At 61.9% G+C, this 26,537-nt stretch overlaps 1 protein-coding gene across 1 annotated transcript; it reads left to right on the top strand.

The window, feature by feature from the left end:
• The first annotated feature begins 6,614 nt into the window (after positions 1-6,614).
• FMNL1 (formin like 1) lies at positions 6,615-25,401 on the top strand. The gene is given in 28 exon segments (XM_072885931.1): positions 6,615-6,858; positions 13,155-13,238; positions 13,474-13,557; positions 13,658-13,731; positions 14,497-14,580; positions 14,831-14,971; positions 16,196-16,304; positions 16,549-16,625; positions 16,704-16,797; positions 17,141-17,215; positions 17,686-17,796; positions 17,904-18,053; positions 18,146-18,247; positions 18,361-18,589; positions 18,810-18,936; positions 18,938-18,995; positions 18,997-19,099; positions 19,216-19,337; positions 19,820-20,022; positions 20,323-20,557; positions 20,656-20,724; positions 20,878-20,958; positions 21,567-21,696; positions 21,803-21,966; positions 22,227-22,328; positions 22,610-22,708; positions 22,889-23,012; positions 23,801-25,401. Coding segments are annotated over 28 exon segments (3,294 nt in total). The 5' UTR covers positions 6,615-6,699; the 3' UTR covers positions 23,905-25,401.
• Positions 25,402-26,537: the final 1,136 nt, after the last annotated feature.

Below are 26,537 nucleotides of genomic sequence, written 5' to 3'. Positions count from 1 at the left end.
TCTCTGCACTCCCTGTGCTGCTCCTTTTTCACCCAAGAATCACTGGGATGGGTGGGAAAGAGCTGCCCAAGCTGTTCCCAGCCTTTGGGAGCTGGCACCAGGCTCTCCCCGCTCCTGGGCCACCACCCTTGTCTTCTCCAGGAGGGATGCTGGCCCTGGGGACAGGGACGGAGTGGGGACGGCCCTAGCAGCAGCCCTTGGTATCCCTTGTTTGGAAGAGTCTTCCCTCATCATCAGGGTGGGTTGGCATCATGTCCTGACCCACAGGCAGGAGGAGCCAGGATGAGCCCTGGGGACTCTGGTGTCTCCATTTCTGGGCCAACTCTGGTACCAGCAGGGCTGGAAGGAGCCCAGACACTGCTGTGTGACCTCCAGCCTCCTCCTAAGGAGGCAGCTTGGGGAGAAATCAGTGTTTGGGAGCCCCTTTCCTTCAAGGCACAGCCCTGTCCCCCCCACCAGTCCCCCACCCCCAGGGGGACACCCAGCTGGGAAGGAGCTTGGCCTGGGGGTCCTGGGGGACATCAGGTTGACCATGAACCGGCAACGTCCCCTTGCTGCAAAGAAGGTGAAGGGTGCCCTGGGCTGCATTAGACAAGGTATTGCCAGCAGGTGGAGGGAGGTGATTCTTCCCTTTATGCAGCACTGGTGAGGCCACACGTGGAGGACTGTGTCATGTTCTGGGTCCCCAGTGCAAGAGAGACGTGGACACACTGGAGAGAGTCCCATGAAGGATGATGGAGGGACTGGAGCACCTCACCTATGAGGAAAGGCTGAGAGATCTGGGACTGTTTAGTCAAGAGAAGAGAAGGCTCGGGGGGATCTCATCACTACACATAAATACCTGAAGGGAGGGTGCAGAGAGGATGGAGCCAGGCTCTTCTCAGTGGTGCCCAGAGGCCATGGGCACCAACTGAAACACAGGATGTTCCATCTGAACCTCAGGAAACACTTTTTTCCTGGTGATGGAGCACTGGCACAGGTTGCCCAGGGAGGGTGTGTGATCTCCATCCCTGGAGATATTAAAAAGCTGTCTAGGCATGGTCCTGGGCAACCTGTTCTAGGTGGCCCTGCTGGAGCAGAGGGATGGACCAGATGACTACCAGCAGGTCCTTCCAACCTCAACCATCCTGTGATTCTGTGAAAACCCACCTGGGCTGAGGGCTGCTCTCCTCCAGCACATGCTGACACCGGAGGACTTGTGAAGGTGCCCTGGTTGGAGTGGTCCAGCCCTGTGCCCGCTGCCAGGGTGTGGCTGTGCCAAATAACGCACAGCTGAGGCACAGCTTCCACCCTTCCTCCTCCTCTTCCTCCAACCCTGCTCCGTGAGGCCACCAGGGGCTAGGAGGAAAGTGTTATTTTTATTAAACAGAACCGAATCCACCCACTCTCACAACCCTGGCGGGGACACACGTCTGAGAGCTCTGGCCCGGAGCACTCACGGGACACAAATGAAAGGGACATCAACCATCAGAGCCGCTGCTGGACTGCCGATGACAAACCCGCTTTTGGATAGCTGAACTCTGTAGGAAGCTGACGGCCACCACGGCGGGAGGTTTCCATATCAGGACTTGGCATCCTGCTGCCTCCGGAGATGGTAGACCAGCTGGAGTGCCTGTGGTCCCTTGGTTGGGGGACTTCATGGCTCTTATCTGCTCTTCTTTTGGGCTAACGGGGAGGGAAGCCGTCACCTTCCTGTCCTGTTATTGTGGCGTTGACTTTGCAGCTGACAAGGCTTTATCAGCACCCAGGCCTGACTTGAATTTTTGTGGCAAAAGCCTGTTCCTGTTAACAACGTCCATGGCTGATGGCTGCTTCTGGGTGCATCTGACCACGGGAAGCAGGAGACCGCCGTGGTGTGGCAGAGTTGTAGCATGCTCTGCCCAGGACTTGGTGGTCTCTTCCCCTGTTGGAAACAGTAGATGCAACTTAAGAAGGAATTTAATTTGGAAGCTGGTGCACAGACCTCCAGCCAGAGCATGGAGAGCCCTTCTGCGGACACCCCAGTGATGGTGAGGCCACCTTGATGTTTTCATTGCTTGGCATGCTGTAGGTCATTCCTTGCAGGGTTTGACCATGGCTCTTTAACAGCCAGGTGAGACATCTCCTGACAGAGCTCACCTGCTTTCCGTTCCTCTCATGTTTTCAGTGGGAGAAGTGGATTCACTGCTCTGAGTTGGAGTAGAAGCTCCTTAGAAACAAATAAACAAATGAAAATATTCCATATTCTATCCACGGCATTTGTTTCCCCTTCCCAGAGGAACAGAGGGAGGCTGAGGAACCCCTTTCTCCTCCACTGCTCTTCTCTTGATGTTCACGCACATCATATCCCAAATTTTCCCGTTATCTATTCCATGTTTTCCTTGTTACACAGACTCTGAACTCACACGCACCCCTTGGGAACCAAGCCGAATGCCTTCAAGCTGCAGATGATAAGCAAACACCAAGTTACGTATAATCAATCCCTTGATGAGCTATTTATCATGTGACATTACCAAAATATTTCTGGTTGGGAACTATGTTTATCTTCATCTGTTTTCCAAACTCCTTGCAGCCCTGAAAATCTCAGGACTCCAGACGTGAGCTTTCTCTTTATAATCCTGTATTCTATCCTGTAAAAACTGATTTACCTACAGAAGAAGCTGATTTACTGACAGACGGCACATGTTTCTTCTCCTTCCACTGCTTTCCATGGCTGAACGCATTAAAATGTGTGCTTGAGAAAGCAATGGACTAAATGAAGAGTGGAGTTATACCTGGAACTCATTACAGCCACCGAGAAATTCAGTAGCACTGAAAATAGAAATCCAATCTCAGCATCTCAGAGGCAAAGGAATTAAGATCTTGATTCTTCCATCAGGAAAGACTCTTGGGTTGACCTTCACTTCAGCCACACAACTTCAGAGTAGGTCCTCAAATCATCAGAAATCCTCCATCAAGGCAGAAAGGAAGAGTGATGCCCTTGGGGGGAACCTTGAGAACCAGTTCCCTCCCTATCTCAGGTACCCCCAGGTCCAGCTCCTTGGAGGTACGTGAGGTGGGGTCAGCTGCCCAAATATCCTTAAGCTTCTGGAGCTTAATCCTTCAGTGCCAAATTATCATGATAATCTTGGGTTTATTCTGGGCTGCACAATCTAGGTCTAGGCATGCTTATTTGGATGAGAAAATACTGCCTGGGTAGCTCTAACATCAAGAAATAGTATTTTTTTGTGGACCTGCAAATTCAGGGGGAAAAAATGGAAGAGTATGATGTCTTGCTTGAGTGTTTTCCAGTGAATTGAAATTAATTAAGAAAACAAACCGAAGTCTGAAGTCAACCTTAATGTAAAAAAAGAATGCCCTGGGCATATATTGAAGACAATTAATTGAACATGTCATTTCTAGAATGTTTTTTTAAGGACTATTATGGCAGGGAGTGAACAGCCACGACATAATTAGAATTGTTAGATAAAAGCCTTCACGTATCACAAGTCAAACACCAGAACAGTGGTGAAAAGAGAGAAGACACAACAGTACGAGGACTTGGTAGTAACAGATGCAAAGGCAGTTAAATGAAGAGAGAAGCTCTAAGTGATGAAGGAACATCAGTAATACCTGAGTTGTGATGCACTCGTCTCTCAGCAAAGCTCCCTGTGCGAAGCGGGGTGTCCTCACTTCCCAAAGGGCATGGCCAGGTCCCGGTCAGGTTCTGGGGGGTCAGGAGGCTCCTCGTCATCACAGGAGCTCAACGGCATCACCCCAAGGTGCAGCACCCAGGATGGGTCGTGCGGGGCTGGCCCAAGAGAAGAGCAGATAAGAGCCATGAAGTCCCCCAACCAAGGGACCACAGGCACTCTGGCTGTCTACCATCTCCAGAGGCATCTCGGTCCCTGGGGTTGAGGTGAGGGGTGAGCAGGATGCTCCCCCACCTCGTCCTCCTGGTATCGCTGGTGCAAGGACTACCACGTCCAACCTGCACCAAGGACCTCCAGCAGCCCAAAAACCAGGACTGGGCTCCCTCTTTGCAGCTTGGTACCATGCCCACAGGGATCAGCGCAACCCCACATCCCTCGTGAAAACACCTCTCCGTGCAAAGGGGGCCACAAGCCCTGTCCTCCCCAGTGCAGAGCCCCCATTTCACTCCCTGCTTTCATGGCCTTCATCCCACCATTGCAGCCCTCCCCGTGGCCAGGAGATGATACCATTGACCTCGTCCCAGCCTCTCCTGGGGATCGAGAGTCATGGCTGTCCCTCATGTCAACCCCATCCTGCCCAGCCCTGCCTGCTGCGCTGATCGCACTTGCCCTTAACATGGGGCATCCCACCCCAAGTCAGGAGGGACCTGGTGGGATCTTTGAGATCAAAGCCTGGCCCTGCCTGGCCCAGCAGGCAGCCTGGGACCTGTCCTAGCACCCGCCTCCCTCCGGCCTTGGTCCACGCCAGGACTCCTGCGTGGGGGTCTCCACTCCTACCCCGTATCCCCAGCTGGGATCCCAGCCCTGGTGCTGCCCATCAGGAAAGGTCCTTACGCGCTTTTCCAGCTGTGGTCAGGAAGGTGTTGCCAGCATGAACATGGGTGCTCTGACAGCACTCAGGTTTCACCCCAGCATGCAGGCAGGATGCTTATGGGGGGATCCAGACCTTGGGGTCCCCACAGACCCCCTGCCCCATAGCAGAGCCCATCCGTGGTGTGGGACAGCTCTGGGTGAAAGCCCTGGTTCTCACACATGGTCCTGGTGACATCTGCCCTCCTGGGCACACCTCTGGGACTGCATCGGGGTGGCTGTCCCCATCCCCGCAGAGGGTCGCAATTCCTTCCCTTAAAAAAACAGGATCAGGGAATTCAATGCAAAATATTTAATGAGATGCTGAAATATTTAATGAAACGAAGAGATTTCAACTGCAAAATTGAGCTTTGGAAAATCAGAACGAAAGCAAATGTGGGTCACCCCAATTTTGGTGCTGCTGAGCCGCCCGCGGCTCCTCTCCGACCTCCCAAGCCCCCAGAGATGATGGGGAGGACACAGCATCGCGCCAAGGGCAGCTCGGGAATCGGTGGCAGCTGCCTGCTCGCGTCGCGCGTCCCCCAGCTGGGATTTGGGGTTTCCAGAGGGCAGGAGAGGTTGGCAGAACAGGTCCGGCACGTTCCCCCGGTCTCTGCGGTGCCGAGCACCTTGCGCCGACACCTCGGCAGGTCTTGCCGAACAGGAGATGCTACGAGAGCTGGACGGATGTGGTAACGCTGGCATCCGGCCCTGGAGCTGCGTGGGGGGTTCTGGACCATGGTGGATCCTGGACAAATCCCACCTGGATTTGTCCTCCACCCATCCCTCAGCAGATCTCTCCTCAAATCTTAAATTTCAGCAAATCTCAGCAAGTCTTGCCAAATCTCGCCAGATCTCGCCAAATCTCAGTGGAATAATGTGCTTCGTGTCCTGGCGGTGGTTTGGAGCTACAGTTATTGGTGCCGGTGTGGCAGGAGCCATTGGGAGATGCCTTGCTCTGCGCGGGCAGGGAGCAGGCAGGAGTTGTGCGTTGATGGGGTGAAACTGGCTGCCGCATCCCCGGCCGCGCCTGGAGGATGCTCTGCCGAAGGTGACGGGTGCTGCGGCTGCCCTGGGAGAGCCGGCGGGGAGCACGGATGCCAATGCTGGCTCCATCCCCGTGTGTCTCCTGCCCATGGCACCCTTGGGTGAGGTGGTTCTGCTTGTCCAGCTTTATCCCGGCCCAGCGGCAAAGCAGGAGCATCCCAGTCCACCAGGATCTGTCCGTCCTGGCAGGGCCGTCTCCTGCCCACACCATGCCAACCCTGGCGCTACGTGCGGGTCCCCAGCCAGGGAGTCCCCAGACCCGGTGTCACACACTCCAGAGGTCCCCTGCGCAGGGCGGGCTGCCCAGGGCTGCAATGAGTTTGCCCAGCCTCAGCTCTCCCTCCTGTGATGGCCAAGGTGGGGAGAGACGGGAAGAGGGGGAGGGAGCCCAACCCCCCCGGCTGCCCTCCTTCCTCCCATCTGCCCCTTAAAAAAATAAAATAAAGTAATAAGATAAAATTAAGAAGTAAATAAAATAAGACAAATAATAAAATCCACAAATAAGATTAAAAATTAAAGTAAAATAAAATAAAATAATAAAATAAATAATTATAAACCTTAAAAAGTAAATAATCAAATCAAATCAAACCAATAAATAAGATGAAAATGAAGTAAAATAATGAACTGAAATAAAATAAAATAATATAACAGATGGAAATTAAAAATTAAAATAAATACTCGAATGAAATAAAAGTTAAATAACGTAATAAACTAAACACTAAGGTAGTAAAATAAAATAACAGACGCACGAAATAAAAAAGAAAGGAAATGACAAGAACCAACTAAACAATGCAGCAAACGAAGCGAAGGAAGGTTTAAACCCAAGCCCCCGGGCGAGGCAGGGCAAGCGCGGGCGGGGCCGGCCGAGCCCCGCCGGGGCCGCAGGTGCCGGGGCCGCCCCCGGGGCCGGGAGCGGGGCCGGGGCCGGGGCCGGGGCGCGGCGGAGCCCGGCCCGCGGGGCGGGGGGAGCGCGGAGGCGTTCACGCCGCGATAACGCCCCGGAGAAGTTGCAAACGCCCGAGAGCGGCAGCGGAGAAGGGGCAGAGAACCACCCCCGCCCCGGCCCCGGCCCCGGCGCCGGCCCCGGCCCCGAGCCCCGCCGCTCCGCCGCTGCCGCATCCCGCGCCCCGCCATGGGCAACGCGGCCGGGGGCATGGACGGGGGGGCCGCGGGGCGGGAGAGCCGCGACGCCCGGCTCCCGGTCCCCCCCCCCAGCGCCGCCGCCCCGCCGCCCGCCCGGCAGCCCATGCCCGCGGCCGCCGAGCTGGAGGAGCGCTTCGGCCGCGTCCTGGTGAGTGGGGCGGCGGGGGCGCGGGGACCGCGCGGCGGGGGCTCTCGTGGTCACCGTCGCTGCCGTCCCCGTCGCCCCCGCCACCATCGCGGTGTTTGAGTGTTGTAATTGTGAGGGCGATATGTCATTATTATGCCGGTCTATTTGCTAGTTTGTTCTATTATTATTCGTTATTACTACTAATCATTTCCTCCCCCCCCCCCCGGCCCCGTTACTCGCGGGGATGCTCGACCCTGCCCGGGGGATGCTCCCGACCCGGGGCTGCCTCCCCGGCGCTCTCGTGGGGGGAGGGGGGGGGATCCGGCCCTGAGCTGTCGGGGTGACCCCGGCTCTCCGGCTCCCGGGGACGCTCCGCCATGGCGGGGAGCCGGCGCGGCGGCAGGGCCCGGAGCCGGCAGCGTGCCGCAGGCAGCCGGTGCTGCGGATGTCAAAGCGCTCGGCTCACCTCCTCCTCCTCCCCGGTGCCGTTCTCCCGGGGGAAAACCACCGGCATCGCTCCCGGCCTCCCCGGCTCCAGCCGGGGGCGAGCGGCGGGCGATGCCGGAGCCGCGTTCCGGCGGGATGGCAGCTCCGCGGAACAGCTCGGGGCTGCGGGAGACCAGCTCCCGCCCGCGCCCCGCCGTCCTTGAGCGGGGCCGGCTGGCCGTGACCTTCGCGCCGTGCCGGCCGCGGTCCCATCGCGGAAGCCGGGGCACGCTCCGTCCCGTACCCCTGCCCCCCCAAAAAATGCTCCGTGGCGGAGGGTCAGGCTGGGAGCAGGGCAAAAAAATCGCTGCTTTAATCCCCTGGTCCCCCGGCGGGAGATGGAGCCCGTTTGCCCACCCCGTGCCGGGAGCGGCCGCGGGCAAAAGCTCCCGCCAGCGCCGGCGCGCCGGGATCTGCTCGGTGGGACCCACCCCGGCTCCGAGAGCAAATTATTTGGAAGCTTTTTTATCTCACGGCGTTTAGAGGAGGATTATTTGGGGACGGGCATTGCAGCCGGAGCCGCTGCCGCTTCTCTGCCGCCGGCAGCATCAGCTCAGGCTCGGCGCGGCCACGGGGTGATGATGGCGAAGGGCTTTGCAAGGTGGGGATCCTCATGGGACCCCTGAAATGCCCAAGGAAGGGGCTTTGCTGTGGGACGCCCATTGTTGGCGGCGCGGAGGGCGGCGGGTGGCTGAGCTGGGTGACGGCTCCCGGGGGCCGCAGCAGCAGTGGCAGGAGGGGACGGGTGGCCAGGAACCTCGGGGTGCTTCCGCTGCTGCTGCAAGGCCTCAGGAAATGGCACTTTCCGCCTGGTTGGGTGGCAGCAGGTTGGAAATCCTAAACCAAAAAACGATCGGAAAAGGGGAAAGCACTGCTCCAGGCCCTCGCCACCACCCGACCTCCTCCATCCCAAGGGAAAGCCCTTTCCCGGGAGCCAGGGGGACCCAGGGGACTGGATTTTGGCCAGACAGGAACCGGGCATCTTATGAAATCGGCTGTCCCAATCTCGCTTCCTCCTTTCGCAGGTTCCCTTCCCCCTTCTCATGGCCGGGGGGGCAGCAGGACCCCTGGGGGGACAGGGACAGGGGAGTGCCTCCGCCCTCACCTACCCCAACCACGTTCCTTGACTCAGGATTCAATTTTTCCACCTCCTGAGCTTGTGAGATCAGTGATGGAGCAGGAGGTGATGGGTTGGGAATCTCCCGGTGGGGCATGATCCGGATCCAGCACGTTGCCACGGCTACGGAGATGCTGTGAGAGCATGGAGATGCTGTGAGAGCAGATCAGCACAAACCAGTTTTGGGCTGGACATCCCAAACTGGGAGAGCTGGTGGGGCAAAGCCTGGCAGAAGAGCCAATGGCAGAGTCTGAGGGGTCCAAACAGCCACCAGGGAGGGGACCGATAAACCCACCACGTGCCGAGAAATGGGGAATTCAGTCTTATTCCCCCAAAGCTGGCTTCTTCCCAGCTAGGGCACCATGGCAGATGCTGCTTTGGCAGAGCGATGGGAGGGGTTGTCCCCGTGCCAAGTGGTTTGGGAGGTGCCAAGGTGGCTTTTTGGGATGGAGTGGAGGAAGAGGAGCACCTCTGCTGCTGGGATGGGAGCGCTCGGATGCTCCTGCTTGGAGCAGTTGGGATCTTTTCCCCCTTTGTATGTCAAGAGGTAGCAGTTGGGAATATGTAAATGAAATTGTGAGTCGAGGGTGTGGTGGCGGTGAAGCCAAAAACAGCTGGGAGGGTTCGGCTGGAGCCTTGAGGACGGTGGCTGATGGGGATGGGGGCTGCTCCGGCTGGAGGTTTTGCTGGCGGGGGCTTTGCTGCCGCTTCTCCTGGGACCTGGGGGAGAGAGCGGCAAACGTCACTGCTGCAGATGTTTGCAGATGTTTGCAGATGTGCTGTTGGCCCCAGCGGGGGACCGGTCACCAGTGAGCCCTGGCCGTGGAGTTGGCCTCAGCTCAACTGTGAAAGAAAACTGATGCTCAGCTTTCTGCTGGATCCGTCCCCAGCCCGGTCCCGGTGTGGTGGCCAGGTCTGGCTGGGGGCTGGGGGTGCTGCGGTGAGGTGTCCCCATGGGGGACGTGTGCCCTGGATGGGAAGGGAAGCGGGCTGTGAGCTGAGAGCTGCCGTACGTGGCTGGATCAGGCCCTGGCTGAATGAGGAGGGAGTCCCAGCACAGGGATCCCCCTGCATGGATGGATCAGGCCCCCCACACGGCTGGCTCAGCCCACCCTGTGCGGCTGGATCCGGCCCTGGCTGGCTCAGGAGGGCATCCCGGGGCAGGGATCCCCCGGGTGACTGGATCAGGCCCCCTGTGTTGCTGGATCAGCACCCCTACATGGCTGGATCCGGCCCTGGCTGGCTCAGGAGGGCATCGCGGCGCAGGGATTCCCCCGTCTGCGGGCACAGGGTGGGCAGGCAGGCACCCGGCGGGGATGCGGGCGCGGTGGCTGGATCAGGCTCATCTCCCCAGCCTGTGCCGAGAGCAGCTTCTCCTTGTTCTTAAAATAGAGCCAGGAGCAGCAGGCAGTAGCGGCCGCTCATCCCTTAGCCCACTCCTTGCCACCCTCGCAGCCAGATCTGGCCATCAGCGGGGACCTGTCTGCTCCTCCACCAGCTTGTCCCTGCCTGGCACATGGTGGGTTTGGGATCCAGCTGGATCCAGACTCCCTGGTGGGATGAGCCGGTCTTGGGAGCGTCGCCCAGCCCAGCTTGCTGCATGCTGGGGCTGGGAGAGCCCTGGGTGGGCCTGATCCTGCTGGGTGTCGGGTGCTGAACCTCGGGAAGAGGCAGGAGGACGTATCCAGTGGCAGTTGGGGTCTCTGGAGGGGACACCACGGGAGGGCTGGCGCTGCGGGGCTGGGCATGCCCCAAACCCCCCTGAGTGGGAGCATCGCGCTCCGTGGCCACGGGGATGGAGCATCCCAGGAGTGGTGTGGTCCATTGGCCACCAGCCCGGGCACTTGGTGACTTGGTGACTTCCTTCCCATGGCCAACCGGTTGGTGGAAGCCCCTAAACCACCATCTCGGGGCTGCTCCGGCCCCTTCCCTGCAGCAGGCAGGGTTGGTACCCGATGTCCGGGCTGAGATGCTCTCCCAGGCCCCACGCCATCAAGGCTTTCCATCCCCGCTCTGTGGATGCACATCCCCCACGTGCCCCAGAAATGATGCTTCCTGGGTTCAGCCTGGCTTTCACTTGAGCCCGTCGGTGTTTTGCAGAGCAAACACTTCCGTAAAGGATGCTTTGAATCATTTGTGCTGGGGTTTGGTGCAGAGCCTGGCTTCGCTCAGCTCTGTCCGCTCGCGTGCGGAACAAAAAGAAGGTGTCTGACACTCAAAATAGCTCCGCACCCCACCCCGCCGATATGAAAAGGTCTTTTCATACCGGAAAATGATGTAGGTGCTGCTTTCCCTCCCCCCAGTCTTAGTTTTAGGTGTAGGGTAAAGCCTGGCTCAACCCCGCAGCCGATATCAGCTGAGATGGGGGATCCCAGCTGGCCACAACCTGGCGCTGGGCATGGGGGGGATGGCACCATGGGCTCCGTGGCGCCTCGTGTCCCAGGAGGGTTGGCAGGGGACATTTGGTGGCATCCATTCAGTAACGCGGTGGGCTGTGACGCTGCTGGCAGGCTGGGGGAAGGCTGGGGAAGCCCCACGCCAGGGTGAGACGAGGGTGCTGGGTGCTGGCTGGAGGGTGCTGGGTGCTGGATGACGGGAGGTGGGAAGTGGCTGCTCGGGGCAAGTTCCTGTGGCCCCTCTATCCTTGTCCTGCAAGGAGGAAGAGGAGGAGGACTAAGTCCTTCCTCTGGCACCTGCAGGGTGCTCGGCTGCTGCCCTGCCCCACGTTTCCCACTGGGACCCACATCATCCACCCTGCCCCACACGTCCTGCAGCACCGGTCCCCCCCTCCCCGGCAGGAAACGAGAACCGGTTTCTTGTGCTGCCGTCTGATGCTGGGGACCACAGCGGAGCCACTTCCTCCCCCCTCCAGCACCACATGCCCTCCCAGGGCCGCAGCGGGACGCAGCCACCACCCAGTTTGTACCCGAACCGTGCCACATCCTGCCACCCGGCCCAGCCCTGCTTGTGAGGAAGGGACCGCAGGGCTCGGTGGCAGAGCCACCTCCATAGGGACATCCCCAGCATCCCCCTGCCCCGCCTGCGTCCTCGGGGCAGGGAGCCTGCAGGAGGTCTTGTCCCACCAGAGACGGTTGGTCCGGGTTTTTCCAGGTCCCACACATGGTCACTGGAAGAGATGGTCCATGTGGTGGGTGTCACCATCTCCTCTCTGCTGAGGGCACCCAACAGACTGTCCCACGGAGGGTGCCACGGGTGCTGCTGGCGCTCTGGGTGGGGTGTTTGGGTGCATGGTCCCTCTCGGCACAGCCCCGCCCCTTGGTCTGACCCTCCTGGAGGGTCTCATCCATCCCAAGGATGGCAACTTGGGGACCATGGGGACAGGGCTCCCCAGAAAGGGGACACCCAGGTGCTGCTGCTACCTCGCCCATCCCAGGACCCACCCGGCAGCTCCGGTGCAGCCCCAGCGGCTTTGCAATGAGGCTATTTCTGACCCTGCAGCCTAATTTTACCCTCCCTGGCCAAATCCAGCCGAGCGCCAGCTCCTCTCCGCCCACGTGTCCTGGCTTTGGCTTCTTGCGAAAGCAGCTCGACAGGTCCTCGGTGGAGGCGGGCGGTGAGGTTTCCGCTCCTGCCCGCCGCCGTGGCACCTCTCCTCTTGGACCTTCTCCTCCATGAGCAACCAAACCCCTGTGAGGTGCCTTTTCTCCAGGGACGTGGGTGTCCCAGGGGTGTATGCACCCCACACCCCCATCCTCAACATCAGGGGACCCCAAAACTGGAGGTTAAGGGTGACTTGGGGCCGTACATCGGCTCCACGTGCCATTGTGCCAGCTTGCCTGAGTTCTCCGGGCCAGCAACAGCCTCAGTTCCTGCTTTTCCCTGGGGGCTGGATCACCAAGAAATGGGTCTTTTGGGAAAATAAATCGGCCATGACCTGAGCTGAGCTCCCAGCATGGCCCAGGCCATGGTGGGTGCCCCATTAAAGGCTCTGCTGGTCACCCCATGGTGTCCCTCAGGGACCCGCTGTGTCCCCAAGGACCCCAGAGGCAGGACCCGCACCCGGGGCCTCCCGGAGCCCCAGCCATGGTGCAGAGCAGTTTCGGCAGCTGCCTCGTGCCGTTTGGAGAGCGGAAACCACGTCACATCCTGCCGGGGCAGCCCCGGGGGGGCAGTGGGGGCCGCGGTTGTGCAATGGTGGCACGGAGGGACATGGTGACACACCAGACCCTGCCCTGACATCATGTCTCTGAAGAAACACTGATTTCACCAGCCAGGCGCGTCACGCGCCCACGGCGGGGGGACTCGGAGGTGACCGTCACCCTCAAGCAGGGCCCAGACTCCTGGTTCCTCAGCTGTGTCACCAGCCTGTGTCCCCGTCCCTCACCCCAAGCGGCTCTGCTGGGACTGGGCTGGCTGAGGCTGGGAGCACTGTGCACTCGTCACACAGATGGACGGGTCCAGTTTTTCCTCCTGTCCCCCACTAACACCTCCTGCCCTCCACCTCGGGGACCCCCAGGTGGGGACATTGCTGATGGGTCCATGGCTGGTGGGATGCCAACATCCCGGGAATGGCGGTGTCCCCATCCTCCCACCAGTGTCCCCATCCTCCCACCGATGTCCCCATCCTCCCACGAATGTCCCCATCATCCCACTGCTGAGCAAGGACACCCAGTGCTGGGTGGGCTGTGGGTGCTACAGCCCCAGGGGGTATTTTTGGGGGTGCCCCCCGGCCCTGACACCCATCACCCTGCAGAACTCCATGAACCTGCCCCCGGACAAGATGAAGCTGCTCAACCAGTACGACAACGAGAAGAAGTGGGAGCTCATCTGTGACCAGGTGAGGTCTGGGTGTCACGGTGTCCCCAGTGGTGTCCCTGTCCCCAAGTGCCACTCGTGGCGTGGGCCAAGCGCCAACACCCATCTCTGTTAGCGATACAGTGCTTATTAACCTGATTAAACATCAGTGCAGCGCAGGGGTGGGGACAGGGACACGGTGGCTGCTGCGGGGACGGTGGCATGTCCCTATGCTGTGGGTGGGTGGCCTGGTTTCAGCCTCTCTCCGGGGCTTGTAGGAGCGTTTCCAGGTGAAAAACCCACCGTCCGCCTACATCCAGAAGCTGAAGAGCTACTTGGACACGGGTGGCGTAAGCAGGAAGGTGAGGGCTCCCCCTTCTACCCCTTGTCCCCGTCCCGGGTTGGGCATGGGGACGGTGCCAGCAGCTGGGGACCGTGCCAACGGCTCTCCCTGTCCCCCAGTTCAAGAGGCGAGTGCAGGAGTCGACGCAGGTGCTCCGGGAGCTGGAGATTTCCTTGAGGACCAACTACATTGGGTAAGGAAGGGGGAGCTGGGGGCGTCTTCGTTGTCACCTGGCTGCTGCTGCTGTCCCCAGCATTGCTGGGACAGGGACTGGTGTGCCGGTGGCTTCTGGCTGTGGGGGTGGCAGTGGGATGCGGAGGCTGGGGGCTTTGGGCTGGCTCTGATGGGAGGACGGGGGTGGTGACGCAGCCAGCTGTGCCATAGGTGCTGTAGGACCCGAACCCCATTTTGGCTGTCTGGTACCCCCTGGGCGCCAGGATGGGCCCCCGTCCCACCCTGGGTGCCCTGGCCCCTTGTGGTATTGTGGGTGCTGAGCCGTGGGTGCCCGTGGTCCTGCCACCCAGGGCCGGGCTGTCCTGTCATGGTGGCAGTGGTGGCGGTGGTGGCAGTGGTGGCAGTAGTGCCAGCGGTGGCAGCGGTGGCAGTGGTGGCAGTGGTGGCAGCAGTGCCAGCGGTGGTGGTGGTGGTGGCAGTGGTGGCAGTAGTGCCAGCCGTGGCAGTGGTGACAGTGGTGGCAGTAGTGCCAGTGGTGGCGGTGGTGGCAGTGGTGGTGGCAGCGCAGTCCTCGAGCTGTGTCTTCTGGGCATCAGAAGCGGGGGTCACCATGGTACCCACCTGCCTCCGTGAAGTGCCAGCTTGTGGTGCCACCTTGTGTCCCCAGCGTGTCCCACCCCTGCTGGGGACCTCTGACCAGGGGTGGCTCTGCTGAGGGTCTGGTGGGGGGGAGAAGGGAGGATGAGGAGGGCTGGCAGAGCCCACTAACCCCCTGCACCCCCAGCTGGGTCCAGGAGTTCCTCAACGAGGAGAACAAGGGGCTGGACGTGCTGCTGGAGTATCTCGCCTTCGCCCAGTGCTCTGTCACGTACGTCCCCATCGGGTGCCCCTTCCCCAAGGCCGGGATCAGCCTCCCCTGGGGCTCGGGGGGGCTGGCGGGGGTCCCCGGGGTGCTCTCCCCCATCATCAGAGTGATGGAGCTAAGGATGCTCCGTGCCTGGGGTTGAGCAGAGCATCCCCAACACCTCCATGCCCCAGCCCTGGGGACCCCAGGGGGGGTGCCTGCCCATGTCGGGGTGCCACATCTCACCCATCCCTGTGTCCCCATCGGCCTCCAGGTACGACATGGAGAGCGCCGAGAACGGGAGCCCAGGCTCCGACAAGGGCAAGGTCCTGGAGTGGTCGCTGGAGGACCTGAGCAAAAGCAACTCCTCGTCCCCCACCCAGGGCTCCTCCAAAGTGCGGCACCTCACCGTCAGGTAACGCGTGGTCCCGCGTCCCTCGTGTCCCCCCCATCCCCGTGCCGTGTCCCCCCGCTCTCTGCCTCGCCGCACCCCAGCCGCGCTGTGCTTGGAGAGGGGCTCGGCAGGGAGACGCAGGCCTCGTCCTAAAAATGGGTCCCCAGCGCTGGTTTGACGGGGGACAAAGCCACGTCCCGATGTGCGTGCGCAAGGGACAAACGCTGCCGGGAGCTGGGCTGCATCGGTCCCCCCAGCCCGGCACCGCGACCCTTGTGGGATGCTCTGGGTAAAACCCATGAATAAGCAAAAATTGGAGGTGCTGGGGATTTTTCGTGAGCAAATCACAGCCCCCTGGTTTAAAACCAGGGCGGAGGAACGGGCCTGCGCCCCCGCAGCCGGTCCCGGTGGCCGGTGGCTCTCGCTTGGCGCCTCTCGCCCCCGCAGCCCCCTTCTAACCCCGCTCTTCTCTTGCACGCTGCCGGGGACGTGCTGACGGTAGGTGACGGGGCCGGGGCGCTGGCGGGACGGGGATGCCCCGGCGGGACCCCGCTGCCAGTCACCGGTGTTGGGGACGGTGCCTGTGCGGCATCCCCAGCAGGCAGGGGGGTCCCAGGGGACACCCCACCGCAGTCACCCTGGGAGCCGTAATGTGGCACCTCGGGGACCGCGGGGGTCCCTCGCCACCTGCCAGCAGCTCTGGAGGAGCCGGGGTGTCCCCCCAGCCCCAGGGGCAGGTCAGGAGTGACGTGGCGCTCACAGGGGGTCCCAGCCCTTGTCCCCCACCCGTGTCCCCGAGCCCGGGTGTCCCAGGGGCCACACGGGAGCCCCGTTTCTCCCTCCTGTCCTGCAGGCTCTAACACGCCTCCAGCTGCTGCCTCTCGAACCAGCACATCCACACCCTCCTCCGCCACGTCCACCCCAGCGTCCCCTGCAGCGCCCCGGGCAGTGATGGGGACAGTAGCCCCAGGTCACCCGGCAGCTCCTGCCCGCCCCGGTGAGCCTCCGAGACCACCCGTGCGCATGAGGGGCACCCGACCTCCATCCCATCCCCATCACCCCACCAGCCCAAGGGCCTGTAGACGGGCACGGACACGGGGGTCTCTCCCGTGGGGACGCAACCGCCTGGGTCCCCTGGTATCCCTCCGCCCCTGCTGCCACCCCCCATGCGCTGCCCCCTCCCCGCTTGCGCTGCGCCTCCCGGCCGCCCCCCGGCCCCGCTCAGCCGCCCTCTCGCCCACCCAGGCTGAACCCCTCGCACAGCAGGAAGGCGCTGAGGAACTCCCGCCTCGTCAGCCAGAAGGACGACGTCCACGTCTGCATCATGTGTCTGCGCGCCATCATGAACTACCAGGTGGGAGAGGGCAGCGTCCTCAGGGACCCACCTGGGGCTCCCCAGAGGTCTCCAGCCCCTGCGGGGCTGTCTTCAGGGTCAGGGTTTGGGCTGGGAGCCGTTCTCCATCCCCTTGCTCAGATGTCCTCAATCAACCTCAGGTGTGGTGGGGACGTGGGATGGGGACGTCCCAAGGTCCTGGAGCACCCCTGGGGTGGGGACAGGAGGATGCACGACCCCATTAATGCTCTTTTTCCCCCCCAAGTCTGGCTTCAGCCTGGTGATGAACCACCCAGCCTGTGTCAATGAGATCACCCTGAGCCTCAACAACAAGAACGCCAGGTAGGACCCGTCCCCCGTCCTCCTGTCCCTCCGTCCCCTTGCCCACGCCATGGCCCCAACCCCCTCGTGTCTCCCCAGGACCAAGGCGCTGGTGCTGGAGCTGCTGGCTGCCGTCTGCCTGGTCCGAGGTGGCCACGACATCATCCTGGCCGCCTTTGACAACTTCAAGGAGGTGAGTCCCCAGCAGGGACGCGCAGTTCCCACGCTGACACCCGCGGTCTGGCTGGATTCGTGCCTTGGTTTCCCTGTGTGTGGCAGAGCCCTGCATCACCAGGGCATCATCCACCCTGGACATGCCCATCCTGTGACTCGCTTGGGGATGCTCCGGCCGTTGGGCTTGATGTCCCCATGCCAGCACGTGTCCCCAGCGCTATGTCCCAGCTGGACCAGGCACTTGGCGGCACCTGGCAGGGCTGGGACGGTGTCACCAGCGGGTGCCTCCTGCCCTGCCACCCCCCTGGGTGCCCACCCTGGCCGTGTCCCTCCTGGCCCTCAGCCCCCTGCTCCCACCCCAGGTCTGCGGGGAGAAGAACCGTTTTGAGAAGCTGATGGAGTATTTCCGAAACGAGGACACCAACATCGACTTCATGGTGAGTGGCTGGGGGGGCTGGTGCTCTGCTGTCCCCAGGGCATTGTGTCCCCAAGGGCTGCTGGTCCGTCCCCAAGGGCTGCTGGTCCATCCCCAGGGTGCTGCATCCCAAGGGCTGTCAAGCCACTGTGCTGTCCCCAGGGTGCTGTGTCCCCAAGGGCTGCTTGAGCCACCGTGCTGTCCCCAGGGCATCATGTCGCCAAGGGCTGCTGAGCCACCATACTGTCCCCAGGCCATCGTGTCCCCAAGGGTTTCTCAGCTGCCGTGCTGTCCCCGGGGCAGCATGTTCCCAAGGGCTGCTGAGCCGCTGGTCCTTCCCCAGGGCTGTGAAACCACCATGCCTTCCCCAGGGGCACCGTGTCCCCGAGGGCTACCAATCCACTGTGCAGTCCCTGGGGCACCGTGTCCCCAAGGACTACGGGGCCACTGTGCCACGCCGGTGGCCGCGCTGAGCCTGTGCCCGTCCCGCAGGTGGCCTGCATGCAGTTCATCAACATCGTGGTGCACTCTGTGGAGAACATGAACTTCCGCGTCTTCCTGCAGTACGAGTTCACCCACCTGGGGCTGGACCACTACCTGGAGGTGGGTGATCCTGCACCGCCCCGGTGCTGAGCCCCTGATGCCGGAGGTGGGTGGGTGCTGGGGGGCTGCCACTGGCCGTGACGGTGCCACCGGCTGTCCCATGGCAGAGCCTCCGTCTCACCGAGAGCGACAAGCTGCAGGTGCAGATCCAAGCCTACCTGGACAACGTCTTCGACGTGGGGGCCATGCTGGAGGACTCGGAGACCAAGACAGCCGTGCTGGAGCACATGGAGGAGCTGCAGGAGCACGTCAGCCAGGTGGGACGTGGGCGCGTGGGCAGGAGCTGCTGACGTGAGCCCCGAGGGAGGGACGGGGATGGGGCTGAGCGATGTCGCCTCATCCCCCGCAGTTGACGGAGAAGCTGCAGGATGCGGAGAACGACTCCATGGCCAAGATAGCGGAGCTGGAGAAGCAGCTGAGCCAGGCGCGGCGGGAGCTGGAGGCGCTGAGGGTGAGCACCCGTGGGTGCTACGATGCTGGAGGAAGGGATGGGTGCCTGGGGGACCGGGGCTTAAGGGGTGCAGTGAGACACCAGTGATGTGCCGGGGCTTGTCACCACTGCAGGAGCAGCTGAGCCCACCGCGGCCACCCAGCCCGCCAGCCCCGCAGCCCCAGGAGTGCTACCGGCTGGCGCTGGAGCGGCGGCTGGCGGAGCTGGAGGAGAAGGGGTTGGTGCAGATCCTGCGTGGGCCTGACGGAGACGTCGCCATCGAAATTGTCCCCGTCGTCATAGAAACCCCAGCAGCCCCAGCAGCCCCCGTGGTTACCGGAGAGGCCACCGCCACCAGCACAGGTACCACGGCGCGGGGGGATGGCGGCAGCCCATGATGTCCCCTTCCCGGCGGGGACACCCGGCACAGAGGAGGGGTGGCAGCGTGTCTCTGGGCAGAGAAACTGAGGTGGGGTGTGGGGATGTGCCCAGGGACGCAGAGTCACTCGGTGGCAGAGGGAACGTGGTGGTGGCACCGTGCCCTGCTGTGCCCCATCTCACCCACATCTTCTTTCCCTTGCAGATGTTCCGGCTCCGGCCCCGTCTCCCCCACCAGCACCAGCCGCCCCCCGCCCCTCCCCTCCTCCCCCCACCGCTGCCGGGGGCTGAGCCCGGCCCCCGCTGCCCCCTGCACCCCCACTGCCCGCAGGCGCCGGCCCCCCCAGCCCCTCCACTCCCAGGCGCCGAAGTGCCGCCGCCGCCACCCCCACCGCCCCTGGGGGCTGGAGGGCCCTGTCCCCCCTCCACCACCCCCACCCCTTGGTGGGGAGCTCCCAGCCGGGCCGGGTGCCCCCCAGGCTGCCAGCAGTTCAGGTGAGTGTGGCCCAGGGACGGTGGGGACGTCCCCCAGGCGAGGGCTAGGGGCACCCTGGGGTGGGTTTGGGACCCCCCCACCCCGTGACATGTCCTCCCTCCCCATCACCCCACAGTGAAGGTGAAGAAGCCGATCCAGACCAAGTTTCGCATGCCCGTCTTCAACTGGGTGGCACTGAAGCCGAGCCAGATCGATGGCACCGTCTTCACCGAGCTCAACGACGAGAAGGTGCTGCAGGTGAGGACACGGGGGGGCCGGGCGCAGGGTGCTTGGCTGGGCCAGTGCCCCAGTCCATGCCGCACCCGCACTGAGGTTGCCCCCGTGCCCGCCTTGCGCCCGTCCGTGGCGTCGCGTGGCTGCTGGAGGAGCTGGAGGTTGGAGCAGCTCCTTGGCGCCATGGAGAGGGACAACATGGGATCTGCCATCCTTCTCCTGTCACCCCGCCATTGTCCCCTTGCTTCATCCTCATCCTCACATCCTGTCCATGTCTTCTTCCTCATCTTCGTCCTCTCGTCCCCTCCTTACCCCTCCCTGTCCCCTTGTCCTGTCCCTGTCCTTGTCCCCTTGCTCCATCCTCATCCCTTCAACTTGACCTCATCCCCTTGCTCCATCTTTATCCTCTCACTCCTCTCCCCCTTGTCCTGGTTGTCTGGCCCTGTCCTCGTCCCAGATGTCCTGCGTCACCTCCCCACCGTGCCCTCAGCTCTGTGTCCCTGCAGGAGCTGGACATGAGTGACTTTGAGGAGCAGTTCAAGACCAAGGCACAGGGCCCCGGCTTGGACATCAGTGCCCTCAAGGTGAAGGCCACGCAGAAGGCTCCCAGCAAGGTCACCCTCATGGAGTCCAACCGAGCCAAGAACCTGGCCATCACCCTCCGCAAGGGCGGCCGCAGCGTCCAGGACATCTGCACAGCCATCGAGACGTGAGTGTCCCCTCCTTGACAGGAGAAGGTCGGAAGAAGCCCAGCTACAAGCCCAGTTACAAGCCCAGCGCAAGCCCAGCTACACCGAGGGGTTGGGATGGTGGGGGGTGTGCTGGGGCTGGAGGAGTGACGGCACCAGCTGTGGGGATGGGGGATGCAGGGACCAGATACGGAGAGATGGAGGGATGCAGGGACCTGCCATGGGGACGGAGGGAAGATGGGAACCAGCCACGGGTGATGGGGGGGTTGAGGGACCTGCTGCAGGGTCTGACTCTGCTGGGGGTTTCCCACCACCCACAGGTATGACCAGCAAGCCCTGAGCCTCGACTTTCTGGAGCTGCTGCTGCGCTTCCTGCCCACCGAGTACGAGCGGACGCTCATCGGGAAGTTCGAGCGGGAGCAGCAGCCGCTGGAGGAGCTCTCGGATGAGGACCAGTTCATGATCCGCTTCAGCAAGATCCCACGCCTGGCCGAGCGCATGAACGTCATGATCTTCCTGGGCAACTTCAATGACACGGCCCAGCTGCTCATGCCGGTGGGTGTTGGGAGGGGGCACGGGGTGGCTGTGGGTGGGGGGCTGCGAGGGGGTGGCATCCTGCAGCGAGACTCACACGGTTCTCCTCCCACCCACAGCAACTCAATGCCATCATCGCCGCCTCCATGTCCCTCAAGTCCTCCAGCAAACTGCGCAACATCCTCGAGGTGAGGAGTTTGGGGTGTGGTGGCCCTGGTCGGGGGGACGTCGCGCTGGGATGGGTGCACGCAGGGTGCTGCCAGGGTGCGTGTGGGCACTGTGCCCCCCCCGGGTGCCCCATCCGTGCCGGGTTGTGTCCCCGAGCCGTTGTGTCTCCACAGATCGTCCTGGCCTTCGGGAACTACATGAACAGCAGCAAGCGCGGGGCAGCCTACGGCTTCCGGCTGCAGAGCCTTGACGCGGTAGGGTCGGCGCGGGGCTGCCCGGTGTGCGAGGGCACTGTCACTGCCCAGCGCCCAGCCTCGGGGACGGAGGGACACAGGGACCAGCTGTAGAGATGGAGGGACACGGGAACCTGCTGTAGGGATGGAAGGATGCAAGGACCAGCTGTAGGGATGGAGGGGCACGGGATTCAGTTGTGGGGATGGAGGGATGCAGGGACCATCTATAGGGTTTGGAGAGGCATGGGGAAGAGCTATAGGGATGTAGGGACCAGCCGTGGGGATGGAAGGACACAGGAATCAGCTGTGGGAACGGAGGGATGAAGAGACCATCTATAGGGCTGGAGAGGCATGGGGAGGAGCTAAAGGGATGGAGGTACACAAGAACCAGCCGTGGGGTTGGAAGGATGCAGAGACCAGATACGGAGACATGGAGGGATGCAAGGACCAGCTGTGGGGACAAAGGAAGATCAGAACCAGCCGTGGGGATGGAGGAAGATGGGAACCAGCCGTGGGGATGGAGGGATGCAGAACCAGCCGCGGGGATGACGGGCCACCAGAGCCTGCCCTGAGCAGGGGTGAGGTGGGGTGGTAGGATGCAGGTCGAGGCTGACGCTGCTCTCTCCCAGCTCCTGGAGATGAAGTCGACGGACCGCAAGCAAACGCTGCTGCATTACCTGGTGCGGGTGATCATGGAGAAGTACCCCGAGCTGACCGGCTTCCACACCGAGCTGCACTTCCTTGACAAGGCGGGCACAGGTAGCGCCCGCGGGAACCGGGCTGGGGGGGTCGCAGCAGGCTGCAGCCCTGGCGCAGGGGCTCTTCGAGCCTGCCCTGACCCCGGCGCTGCTCGCCCTCCCCGCAGTCTCCCTGGACAGCGTGTTGCAGGACGTGCGGAGCTTGCAGCAGGGGATGGAGCTGACCCGCAAGGAGTTCATGCGGCAGGACGACAGCCCGGTGCTCAAGGACTTCCTCAAGGTCAACTTGGAGGTGATGGAGAAGCTGCAGGCTGACAGCAAAACCGCCAAGGTGGGTGCTGGGGGTAGTGCGGGATCATGGGGCAGGATTGGGCCCCCCATTCCTAGGTGGGGACACCCTGGGGTGCCCTCTGCTGACGCCTCTGCCCTGTGGGAGAGGCTCCGGGTGGGACGTGGCTCCAGCGGGAGAGCTGGGAACCGGGAGGGATATGGAGGGGGATGCCGAGGTGGGAGAGGCTGGAAGGCGGTGGGGCGCGATGGGGCGCTGCTGCCCAGCCCCGGCCTCCTGGATTGGGGTGCCTCTGCCCGCAGGAGGCGTACGAGTCGGCCGTGGAGTACTTCGGGGAGAACCCCAAGACCAGTCCCCCCACCACCTTCTTCCCCATGTTCATGCGCTTCATCAGAGCCTACAAGGTAGGAGGGGACGGGGGGTGCCCTGTTTCTGGGGGTTGGGAGGGGATTTGGGGTTGGGGGGGGTCTGACCCCACTTTGGGGTAACCTGAAAAGGCCACAGGCGAGGCTGGGGACTCATGGGGCAGAGAGACCCCAGGGCTCGGTGCTGCCCTTCGGGGCAGTCGGAGATGCTGAGCTGGGTTGGGGTGAGCTGGGGGCTGCCGAGGGGAGGAAGGGGAGGCTGCGGTCCTGTGGCAGGACCCCCTCCCGGCTCAGCACACCCTCCCTGTGCCTCTCCCAAGAAAGCAGAGCAGGACATTGAGCTGTGGAAGAAACAAGAAGCTGCGGCCAAAGAGGCAGAATCCGGCTCCCCCGGCAGCGAGGACAGGCCCGAGGTGAAGGTGCCCCACGTGTCCCTCTGTCCTGGTGGGGCAGCTCCGCTCCAGCCCTGAGCGGGCTGCATGGTGGGGAAGGGCAATCAGGTTCTGGTGGGGGAGAGCTGGGGGGGGGTGAAGATGGGGGGCACCTTTGCAGAGTGGCGGGAGGCCATGCCATTCACCCTGCGCTGTCCCCAACCGCAGCTGCCCATCCAGAAAGCCAAGCGGCAGCAGATGGACATGATCGCAGAGCTGAAGAAGAAGCAGATGGTGAAGGAGCCGCTCATCTATGAAGGAAAAGACGGGGCCATTGAGGATATTATTTCAGGTGAGAGATTATTTCAGGTGAGCGGCCAGGCGTCCCCCCTGCAGCAGACCCAGCGCTCGGTGCCAGCGGGGAGACCCTCAGTGGTGGGGGCTGTGGGGGGCTGTCACAGCCTGGAGCCGGAGGGCCACCAAGCCCCATCGTGGGGACCAAACCCACCTGTAGCACCTTCCCGTCCCATGCAGCAAAACTGCCGAGAGCTCTCTGCCCTGTCTCATAGCTCTTCCTCCTCTTCTGCTTCTTCCTCCTCCCTCCTCCTCCTCCTCCTCGCTGTCTGTCTGGATTGCTCTGCTCAGCTCTGAAAACTGTTCCTTTCACGGCCCGGACGGGCAAACGCTCGTCCCGGCTCTTCTGCGACGTGAGCTTCAACGAGGAGAGTCCTCTGTAGGTAACGTGGGGGCAGCCGGGCGCAGGGCGAGGGCACGGCGCAGGCAGGGGCTGCCAGACTTTGCCACCCTCCTGGGTATCTCAGCCCATCGTCACCTCCGGCTGCGTGGCAGACTGGCTGGACTCTGCCCTACGCTGAAAGCCAACCCCAGGGGCACCACGGCATCAGCCCCAGCCCCACGGTATGGTGCTGGGCACTGAAAGAGCCGCGGGACGGGGTCCCACAGGCTGGTTGTTCGTAGCTGCTGCTCCTCCTGTCTCTGCGCGCAGCGGGTCGGACTTCTCCCGAGCATCCTCGTACCCAAATGGGGCGACTCCTGGGCGGTGGTGGGTGACTGGGTCCCAGCCTTCGCCGGGGCGGGCAGGCGGAGCTCAGCCAGCCTCTGCGCCTTCTCCCGGTGCAGATCTGCGGAACAACCCTTACCGGCGTGCAGACAAGGGCCGCGGCAGTGCCAAGAAACGGGCTGCGGGGCAGAGCCTGCAGGCGACGCCGGACATCTCGCTGTGACCGGCGCCGTCCCTGCAGCTGCCGGGACCGGGGCAGGACCATCCTCCTGATGCAGATGGGACCACAGGACGTCAGCCCGCCGGCCCGGGACGCGGGGTGGAGGGACAGTGCCTGCTCCTAGCTGCTCCAGCCGCTTAGCGTGCCAGCTCCCACCCTGCATGCCCTTGGGTCCGGCTCAGGGATCCCCCGGCGCTTGCTTAGCCATGCCTCTGAGCTCCTCTCCTCCAGGCGGGCAGGGCTGGGGGACCCTCCTGGGTGTGGGCAGGGAGGGGGGAGCACAGAACGGGCCGTAACTTGTCCTGGAGGGAAAAGAGGGGCTGCCCCATCCCTACCCCAGAGCTGCTCCATTGCACGGCTGTCTCGGGGTCAGCCCTGCGCGCTGGTGTGCCCCACTCTTCAGCTTGCTGGTGCCTTTGATTTCCTGCTGCGGGAGGGGAGGAGGGTTGTCAGCCAGGGACGCGGCCGTCCCTGCACATCTCCCCTGGCCTTGCAGAGCCCTTTGAGACCCGTGTTCTCCTCTGCTGCAGAGCCGAGCAGGCACGGGCTGCGCCTCCTCTCCAGTGAGGAGCCTGCTGCAAAGATCCCACCCTGGGCACTTCCCGTACCCCAGGAGCTGGCAGGGGTGCTATTTTACAATGATTTTATACGTCTTCCTTAAAATTTGTCTGTGCTACGGGAGCAGGGACTGTAACACCCATACACAGGACCTCACCAGGATCCTAAGGCTCCGGTGCGTCTGTTCCTCGCTGCAGGGGAGGCTCCGTAGCTACGACCACCAGCAGCAGGGTCGAGGATTTACTGTCCTCGACTCTCTGCAAGGTGGTACCGAAGGGCTCTGCCCTCCTGCAGCCCCGGCATCCGCCTCTGCTGTCGGGGCTGGAGCCTCTCGGAGACAGCAGTGACCAGCAGCCCTCGGGGAGCACCAGGCTGCTCCCCGTGAGCCCGCAGTTGCAGGACGCGACATGCAGCAGGTGCTAGGCAGCCTCCCGCCCCTGCAGCAAACACCACGATCCCAAAACGCTGCAGGGTCACTGCTGAAATCACGCAGGAGAAGGAGGCCAGAGAGCTGCACGAGCCTCCAAATAAAGCACTGGACTCGATTCCTCCCCTGCCCTGCTGCTGCTGCTGCTGCGTAAATCCGAACCATGCACTGTCGCAATTAACCTGTTAATGCGCTTACTTTGTTAAACGGCCCCTGCTCGCCCTGCTGCGAGGACGCGTGGCTGCCATGTGCGTTCTCGCTAGCCCCAGCTTTTAGACCAGGCTAAGTCCTCGCTGTAAGCCAGAGCAGTGACTGCTTCCTGCTGTAATTAAGATGCTAAGCACCAGCCGGCTCAGTATCACACACAAGCTCAAAGGGGAGGGAAGGGAAATAAATGTGTAACTTATAAATGCCTTTAAGCCAGAAATGTAAAACATTAATTGTGAATTTGTATACATTATTTTTATATACTTAAGGCCTGTTTAACCTAAAGCAGAACTGATAATAAAAATGATTCTAAGGATAAAGCATTTGTCTGTGAGAAGGGGTGAATGTCTGCATGGCGGGGTGATGCTGCGATGGAGGGAGGGAGGGATGCACCAGCTGCTGCTTGCTGCTCTGCTAACAACGCGTGACCTCCTGGGTGAGGAACTGCTGCCAGGAGCGGTGACCACGCTCCTTTGAACATCTTTAAGTGGAAGATGTACTTCTGACTTGCCCATGCCTGCAGCTGGGGGTAGGGTAACTTCAAGGCTCTGCTCAGCCCCTGTAGCTCCTTCCCAGACTGGCAGCCTCCAGGCAGGGGTGATCTAATGGGTGAAAACATGACGAATAGGAGTGCCACAGGACAAGAGAAGGGAAAAGCCAGGACTTGTGGCTCTTCCAAGGGGCAGTCCCACTTCCTACCACACAAGTGTTCCTAAGGAGCAGGCTACCAGACCCCAGGCACCTGCACAGACACGTACCTATCTCTGCTGGGCTACCTGGGCAAGGAGGCCACAGCTTCTGCCATCCACGGCGTGGAGGAGCAGACGGCTCGGGGAGAGGCTGCGCCCAGCACAAAGGTCCAGGGCAACGGCCCAACCCAAACTCTTTTACACTGCTGCTCAGCTGGGCTGTCCTCAGAGACAAGGGGTGGTCTAGGGCTTCCCTAAGCTGCGCTGTATCTTTACAGGGAAGTCTAGTGACAAAACACCCACCTTTTTTTGTGGGCAACTGATTTGACTTCTGTGTTCACAGCACAAACATAGGTACATGACAGCAACCCCCCCCAGCTTCAGTTTGGGGTTTATGTTTCAAGGTAACTGACCTTACTCGCTCACTGGCAATGCCACCAGCACACCTCTGGTCCACTGTGCTGAGTTAACAGAAATGCACCACCTAAGTGGAGACAAACAAACAGCTCCCGCACCAACAGCGAGCAGAAGCACTTGCTGAAAGGTGTGGGCGAATCTCCAGGGCTCTGCCTGCCTAACCTGGTGCCTCTGGCATTGCACTATCGAGGGGAAGACTCGGCAGCGGCATTGCACTATCGATTTGCACTATCGAGGGGAAGACTCAGCAGCTCCCAGCACAGCAAATCTCCCTGCCTGCAATGGGACAGGAGGAGGAAAAGGGACTCTCTACGTGGAAATAGAGATGCCAGTATATT

Source organism: Ciconia boyciana, chromosome 22 (assembly GCF_034638445.1).
Source record: "Ciconia boyciana chromosome 22, ASM3463844v1, whole genome shotgun sequence".
Lineage (NCBI taxonomy): Eukaryota > Metazoa > Chordata > Aves > Ciconiiformes > Ciconiidae > Ciconia > Ciconia boyciana.
Note: the sequence above shows the minus strand (reverse complement) of the source record. Positions and strands in the feature narration are given on the sequence as shown.